Here is a 7960-nt window from a genome sequence, read left to right on the forward strand (position 1 = left end):
GCTTTCCTCCGATTAACAAAACTCGACGGTGTGAATTTCGGTTCCCAAAGTAAGCAAGTGGAGTGTCGCCGTCATACTTGAATTCCACGCGATCGCGGAATTTGATTCGACGTTCCTCCGAGCCTGAACCACCCCATGTGGTCGTCGGAGGCGCCACCGAAGGAGTCTTTGCAGCAGAAGCGGATGCGTCACGCCCACGGGAAAGTTTCTTCTTCTTCTAGCAGAACGTTCGGGGAACTGCTCGACTCAACGACATCTCGAGTTGCAGCATCCCGAGAAGAGCCCTCATGAACAACAGGTTCGTGACCCACAGCGTCCCCGACAGGTTCCGACTGCCCCTCAATAGACTTCTTCCTCTTTTTCTTCTCCTTCTTCTTCTTCTTCTTCGGAGGTTCGTCAGACCCCGTCCTCGCGCGGGCGTCGACAGAAGCAGAGGAATCAGGAGCGGACCTTTTCTTCTTGTTACCATTTGTCACCGACGGTTCAGCAGTCTCTCGTTCATAAGACTGCACGAGGTCTTCCCTCGAGGACTCGATATTAGCTGGGTCTACAGATGGTCCCTGGGAAACAGCGAGAGGGGGAGGCCCGGAAGGAGTCGTCTCACCAGGAGTCGTCTCAATAGGAGTCGCAGAAGACGTCTTTTTCGCTCACCTCAGCTTCTTCTTGATTAGTGCGCTCAAGTCCGGAAGTTCCTTCATCTCTCTAGCTGCGTTGATCACATTCAGCTCTGCACGAGTGAATATTGAAAATCGCCGCCTGTTGCCGGTAATCAAAGGCGGTAAATCAGATCTACAGTCCCCTGGAAAAGATCGACGAGTCAAATCCAAATGAGAGTCTCGAGCGAACAGACGCGAGCCAGGAAAAATATACAATCGTGTTAAGAGAACTTACTCTTCGAGATCCTGTCGACGGCTCTTCGAATCCTTTCAACGGTGATGTCTTTCCAACTTACTTGAGCAAGCGACGCGACGACATGAGCTTTAGCAATGAACTCTTCGGGATAGGAGGCCGAATCTGGGTGATCGACTGCAATCAAACAAGGACTCGTCAGGAAATGAAAGAAAGAAACAATTGATAAGCTATCAATAACACTCTACCGAGTTCATGATTCCATAAAAATCGAAAGGAATCATCGGGCGGCTCCTCGAAGGCAAAACCATCACACTTGACATAAAAATAGAAGCGCTGCCAATTGTTCGTCCTACTGGGGTGGTCGACAATCACATTGTAGTTAGGCCTCATCTGAATCGAGTACAATCCATCCCCCATCGACTTAACGTAGGTCAGCTCTTCAAGAGTCCACACGCTCATCGAGACATTGATCTTTGCTGCCGCCACCATCAACGCTACCGAAATACGGAACGCACCATTCAAGAACTGGCTCATCGCTGCGTCACGACGTCTCGCATAAGATGTGACGAGTCGAGGAATTGGAAACCAGAGCTTGGTCTCGTTCTGAAAGTATGACTCATATACACACTGAAATCCCAATGGAGGGGACCACGGCCTCTGGGTTTTCGTCGGGATTAAGAAAGTCACTCCGACTCCTCCGCACTCTCTCAGCAGAACTTTCACGCTGCTAGGAGTCGAACGAGTCTCCTCGACGTTCCCCCACATTTGTCCTTCCACGATAGGAGAACGCATCAGTTCCGGCGCCAAAGCCGGGAGGTCCTCGAAAATCCCCCCGGGATGATAACAATACGGAACGAAGTCAGGGAGAGAAGTCTATCCTTCACTCGCCCCACCTTGACCATCTCTCGCAATTAACGTTGCAGCCTCTCTCTCCTCGCGGAGTTGACGTGTTGACTCAGAAACAAGGACTCGCTGAGGCGTATCCTTATTTTTTGTATCCATCATGGCTTCACGATGAATCGTCTCGAAATCAGAAGGAGAGTTCGACTCGACGACATGTGCAGGACTCGATTCGGTCGCTCTCGCCACCGCCTTCCCTTTCTGATCTCTGGAAAGCCTACTGCCACCGCCCGACGACATTCTCAAAAGACTAAGACTACAAAGCTAGAGAGAGAAGCGGAGAGAAAGAGAGAGAAAGTACCTGAACCGGATGAAGAGTGGAGAAAATGAGACGCGAGATGGGTATTTATAAGGGAAGGAATTCATCGCACCCCGAGGCGTCATCATTAGACCTAGATGGGCCTAGACGGGTCTATTTAGGCGCGTGAAGCTCACCACGTCTCGCGACGTTTCAACTTCTCGAGGAAAACCAAGACCGGTTTAGATCGAGACCAACAGTCGTAATCAAAACCAAAGGAAACCGCCGGTCCAAATCAAATCGGTCAGATCACGAAGTGCGAACAGACGAGTTGCTCACATAGTCGAGGAGTCTAGTGAGATCACAAACCTGGAACAATTGTCTTGCAAACCCTACTTTCAAATTCGCTGAGCCGGTTACTCACCTGCGAACTAGGGGGACTTACTGTTGGGTATGGGCTAGCCCTCCCAAAAGGCCCACAAGATAATTATCCAGACACATGATCACAATAAAGAGATTCGGCTCGTCGACTCGCGAGCCAGTGATCGGCTCGGCTTTAGACTGCTTCCGACCAGCGAGGCGAGCAACCTTACGTTGTCGGCTCGACGACTCGAGGTAGCGGCCCGACACCTCGGCCCAATCCTCGAGGAGGCCCACCAGGACGAGGCCCACCAGGATAAGGAAGATTAGGTTAACGAGCACGTGTCTATAAAAGAAGGTGGAAAGGCAACAATGGGGGGATCCGCAAACGACTACACTCACTTTCGGCTAGATCTAGGGTTTCATATCTTACTTCTCGCCGACTTGTACGGTCCGACGAAGTAGCTTTCGCTGGACTAATTCCTTTGTTCTCTCCCCCTTTTGCAAAACTGTTTCGACTCATTGATCTAATAAAACACGTCTTTGTCTTGACCCACCGAGAACTCGTCATTTCTCTTTACTAGACAGTCTGGGTTCAAACAACCACCAGGGCTGACACAAAGTCAGGAGAGCCTGAAAGGATTTGCCTCTTAACGGGAAAGGGAATTAATCAGTGTCTTAGCCGCCAATCGCATTAAGAAAAACAATCCCTGACAAGCAATTGACCAATCACTTGGCTGCGAGGCCAGCCAGCCTGTGAGATTTTCCATCGCAGTGTTCCATTCCAGGCAGCAAAGATTGGAGGAGGGATCAAATGGATGATGGGCCTTGTAGTATGTTGTTGAACTTGTCCATAACAATTTTGTTAAAATAGTCCTTGCTTGAGCATGACGACAAACACGGCTTTCCCTCGGGACCAAAAGTTTTCAGCTTGACCTCTACATTCCATTCTTTCCTTCGTCCCCTGCACAATTGGTAAATGCAACACACTATCATGTTAGAGTTATGAACAAGGGAAAATTTAGACTAGAAAGAATTGAAGCCCTATCAACGGTTTCTTCATATTCGTTGTATATCAATTCCCGAACCAGAGTCATAAGACAAGCGAGCTTCCGAGATTGGACTGCTCCAGCCATTGAGAGCGCCGGGTCTTCGGTTTGAAAGAAAGGCTTGCGAGTGTTCTTGGAGTGGATCCATAGAGGAATCAGGAGCGTGATTTCACGCTGCGCCACGAAGGCTCGTTCGAGGAGGACGATGCTTGATGGCCTGAAGCGGCATCGGAGGTCCGTGTCGATCGTGAGAGTCTCTGCCTTGTCGTCGTCGATGCTTGGAACGGATGGAGATATTAGCCCTAGCGTTTCCCGCGCATTTTCTCTGTAGCCGATGATGGCGAAGGTGGAATCGTCGACGGCGATTAAGCAGCCGACGCGTTGGATTCGCGAGAGATAAGCTGTGATTTGCTGTTCCGGTACGGAGGAACTATACGTCGTCGCTTTGACGGAGTGGGAGTACTCGAACGACTTGCCGGACTCTCCCGATTGCTCCAAGACGACGGAGTGTACTGTTGTCCAGCTTTGCTAACGGTCACGGACTCTGTAACGGCGTGATTGTTTGACGTTAGGGGGTGAGAATGTTCTCCGCGACGGCCTGACGAAGCTGCATCTTCATTTCGAACCTTACGGTCGGTTTCGCCACCGCCACCGGTGACCATGTTATTATTTAGGAAGTGTTGCTCTTGTTTTCTTTGCTTGATTTGACCCCTTGTTTATTACGGTCTTTAAAATAAACTCCAGTGTTATCAATCTATATCTATTCTATTAAATCAAGATCCTGACCAATTGATAAATGATTCATCTAACAATTTTTTTCTCCATGTGACCTACTTAAAAAATAACCAAATCAGCTGCCAACAAATAATAATAATAATAATAATAATAATATCCAAATCTCTTATAATTGCATCTAAATATATCACAACTCTAACCATGTTTAATATTTAAATAATATATTTCAATAATATAATCATTAATTTATCTTTCTTCTTACAGATTAGTTAACATAAGTAGTTACCTTTCTATCTTCTTTACGTAAAATTGTTATATATTTTTATTAAAAAAACTACGTAATTTTTTTGTCAATAATTATAACAGTTATAATTAGATAACGACTAAGAAAATATAATATTTTGTAAACTTTAGGAATAAAGTTTAAAATTAATTTATGAAATGCGTATAGCACAACTGTTAGTTATGCAATTTCACATATTTTATATTGTTATGCAAATTAAATTAATATTAAACATAAATATAAAAATTAAATTTTTAAAAAAAAATTAAAACAAAAAAAATATATCAGCCCTCAGAATCTAGTAATCCAAAATTTTCGTTATGTTTCTCGAGGGACCGCCGAGATCACGTGGAGGTGTGTGTCATTATTCCGACAATTGGGGGCGCATGGCGCATGAAATGATAGAGAGGTCATATATGTGGCTTATGGGCCCGTGATACGTGGGCTATAGGGTGTGGAAATTGAAAGGGTGATGTATTTATATTAATAGCATCTCCGTAAAGAAACTCGATAATTTCAAATATAGAGTTTTTTGCTCTTCAAAAATGAATTTCAAAACTTCAAATTTAGAGTTTTGAGTAATAAAACTCTAAATTTGAAGTTTCATCTTTTATTTGCATTTTGGTCCTTATAATTAATTATACATCATATTTATGATTCTTAAGTATTTTCTCATTTATCATTTTAATCTTTAAAACTTATATATATCATAAATATTCAGATTTAATTTTATAAATTAAAATTTTACACATAAAATTTAAAAATAAAATAAAATAAGATTAATGATATTTTAAAACTAGCATTAGATAACAAGAATATTACAAAAGAAATTTAATAAAAATATTTTTAAAAGATACATGAAAACATAACTATTACGAAAATTTAAATATTACAACAACACTAATAGTCTAGTAAATCTGCTCCAGAACTTCTAAATTATTGTTCAAAATTTTTTTGTGTAATCGGAGATGGAGCATTACGGAAATAATTTTATGGAATAATTTGGTATTTAGCTTGTATTTTAATATTTAATTATTTATTTCTATTTATAATTTTATATTTTAGTGTAAGATTTTATTAATTAATATTACTGTAAGATTTTATTAATTAATATTACTGTAATATTTTTATATATGTGCTAGTTATTTATAAAAGTTTTATGGATTTATATTAATTAGGACAAATATAAAAATCATAGTGTAAATTACAAATAATTTTGAAGTTAAATTTGGAGTTTGGCTTTTGGAAAAAAAAAACTCTCTAAAACTTCAAATATAGAGTTTTAGAAACTCTAAAATAGAGAATCATTTTGGAGATGCTCTAACTCAAAGTTATAGAGTGGAAGCGCAAGGGAAAAAATCATTACAGTTTAACCATCCAAAAGCTCAACCAACGTGGCCATATGCTTATGCATCACTAAACATTTGCCTACTAACGATATATTATCTTTTTTTAAAGAATTTTTATAAAATCTACCTGAAATCGGGAATAAGGTTTCAGTTACAAGTCTGATTCGAACAAAAGCACCCAAGTCAATAATTTCCTAATCTAGTTTCGCTTAATCCATGTCCAGACGCGTTCCACTATACAAGATTCTATTTCTTTGAGCATTGGTTACAATTCTCTACCCTTAACGAAACCACAAGAATGAGAGATTCTCCTCATTTCCTAGGATTTCGAGGTCTTCTCATAACGTTTCCAGAGTAGTTGATTTCCGATGGACTTGTCAACACTTGTAACTTCCACTATCGCTTAAGCTCGAGGCGAAAATAGAGAAGAGAATGGTAATGCTTACCCAAAGGAAACATCTACAATCCAGCTATACACACTCTGCTCCACCGCCAAAACCCGCCCAGTGGCATTAGTGACAAAGTCGACAGCAAACACCAACGGCGGATGCAGAAAACCGTGTTCGAGATAGCGGCTGCCTCAAGAATCCAACGTACTCAAAAGACATGCATATAATAAATGAGAAACATTACCATAATTATCAAGAGACGCTCATGAAACATGGATAGCTGCTACGCCGTTTGGAGTCACCGAGGGCTCATGACGACAGATGACAAACTGCAACCCCACACGCCGTCTTCAAGAACCGAAGAACGGTGAACTATATAAGATCTATCCGTTGGACCAGTGACAACAGACCAACTTAATAACTGAGAACCACATAGTACAAACCAAAGAGACCAATCGACAAGTCTCAACAATGAACCTCAAACCTAGAACCAGAAAGAGGATGACCAAATGAATCGCGGATTGAAAATAATGCAGTGACATAACCATAGACGACACCGATGCAACACACCACACGTCAACACTTCTAGATCCAGCACACACCGGATCCAAAGGCTAAATACGTGCCGTCGAGTTAACCCAAACCTCTGAGGTCTCCATGGAATAGATTTAATCTGAATGAGGACACCACGACACCGAGGCTGACCCAAGACACCATTAAACCAACACCACGCAAGAAGACTATGAGAGCAGACCGTAAAATCAACAACCCAGACCCACTGAGCCTGACTACCTCCTCCAGCTTCGCCTACTCAAAACCCTAAGAACCGACCCCTGACGTGAGAAACCACACCACCTCGGTGTTGAACCTCCTCTCCAGAGAAGGACACACCGGAGGCTTCTCTAGAGACACAAACGCAAGCAAAACGGAGATAGCAACGGACTAAGGAAGAGCAAACGAGGAAAACTGATTCGAGAGAGAGTTCACGAGGAGCGAGAAAGACCCAATTCTATTTAGTGGGGCTTATTGGAATAGGGATTTCACAAAATTTTAGGTTTTTGCCAAATCCTCCCTTATTGGACAAGGTATTTATAAAAAGTTTTACAAATTCTCTCTTATTGGATATAGCATTTATAAAAATCTTATTAAATCATCCCTTATTGGAAAATATGGATTTCATCAATGAGATTCATCAAAAGTTATTTTGGATATTAAAAACTATCATTTACCCTTCAAATTCAATAGAATCAAATACCACCTAAAGAGATGATTCATCTTTTACGACAGAAGAAACGTAACTGAGATGGGAAGAGAATGAATTCAAACTGTTCTCACCATCATCGATCTGAGAATGGTTCATATGATGAGCTAACAACGGAGGTTTCAGCGAGAAGATGATGATGTGCACATGTCACCTTCTTAAGCCTACTTGCAGAAATCCAGTTTGTAGCAAATCAAAGGTATGATTTTTACACTGAAGAATCTGAGTTCAGTAGAGGAATAGTTGATTATATGTATGGTTTTAGATCTGTCTAGCAATGGTTTAAGTGGTGTTATCCCATCAGAGCTTGGAGAACTTTCGAAACTAGCCATGAACTTATGGGACTATACAAGAGAGACTATCTATGTTATTTACGTTTGTTTGAGATTTTCTTTCTAGAAAAATATCTTTTTAAATCATATGTTAGCTATGATATTGATAATCATTGAAATATATAGATATGATATTTTTGTTTTGATATGGATTGTTTGAGTTTATCTTTTCATTAGTTAATTTAAAATATATTCATATATATATATATATA

At 41.4% G+C, this 7960-nt stretch overlaps 2 protein-coding genes across 4 annotated transcripts; both read right to left on the reverse strand.

Annotated features, from left to right (window-relative positions):
• Nucleotides 1-11: 11 nt before the first annotated feature.
• LOC106312001 (uncharacterized protein At3g60930, chloroplastic-like) lies at nt 12-4179 on the reverse strand. Of its 3 annotated transcripts, none has more exons than XM_013749368.1 (4): nt 3439-4179; nt 1098-3314; nt 892-1026; nt 12-799 (listed from the first exon to the last, which is right to left on the reverse strand). In XM_013749368.1, the coding sequence occupies exons 2-4, from the start codon at nt 1642-1644 to the stop codon at nt 648-650; spliced, it is 834 nt and encodes a 277-aa protein (XP_013604822.1). In that variant the 5' UTR covers nt 1645-3314; nt 3439-4179; the 3' UTR covers nt 12-647. The 3 variants fall into 3 exon arrangements, with proteins under 3 accessions (XP_013604822.1, XP_013604821.1, XP_013604820.1); XM_013749367.1 differs by having other exon boundaries at nt 1098-1969; nt 2054-4179; XM_013749366.1 differs by having other exon boundaries at nt 1098-4179.
• Nucleotides 3216-4061, reverse strand: LOC106308733 (phytochrome D). Its single transcript, XM_013745860.1, has 3 exons — nt 4031-4061; nt 3439-3911; nt 3216-3314 (listed from the first exon to the last, which is right to left on the reverse strand). Exons 1-3 carry the CDS (start codon nt 4059-4061, stop codon nt 3216-3218), a joined length of 603 nt encoding a protein of 200 aa, XP_013601314.1.
• Nucleotides 4180-7960: the final 3781 nt, after the last annotated feature.

Source organism: Brassica oleracea, chromosome C8 (genome assembly GCF_000695525.1).
Source record: "Brassica oleracea var. oleracea cultivar TO1000 chromosome C8, BOL, whole genome shotgun sequence".
Taxonomy (NCBI): Eukaryota; Viridiplantae; Streptophyta; class Magnoliopsida; order Brassicales; family Brassicaceae; genus Brassica; species Brassica oleracea.

Excerpts from the sequence above, each read along its gene's own strand:
- LOC106312001 (XM_013749368.1), bottom strand. The coding sequence starts at position 1,644 with ATGCGTTCTCCTATCGTGGAAGGACAAATGTGGGGGAACGTCGAGGAG. Across the intron at positions 1,027-1,097 it reads TTTATGGAATCATGAACTCG|TCGATCACCCAGATTCGGCC; the intron begins GTAGAGTGTTAT and ends GTTTGATTGCAG. Across the intron at positions 800-891 it reads CGTCGACAGGATCTCGAAGA|GGGACTGTAGATCTGATTTA; the intron begins GTAAGTTCTCTT and ends GATCTTTTCCAG.
- LOC106308733 (XM_013745860.1), bottom strand. The coding sequence starts at position 4,061 with ATGGTCACCGGTGGCGGTGGCGAAACCGACC. Across the intron at positions 3,912-4,030 it reads TGGCGGTGGCGAAACCGACC|TACACTCCGTCGTCTTGGAG; the intron begins GTAAGGTTCGAA and ends GCTGGACAACAG. Across the intron at positions 3,315-3,438 it reads TCGCTTGTCTTATGACTCTG|GGGACGAAGGAAAGAATGGA; the intron begins GTTCGGGAATTG and ends CCAATTGTGCAG.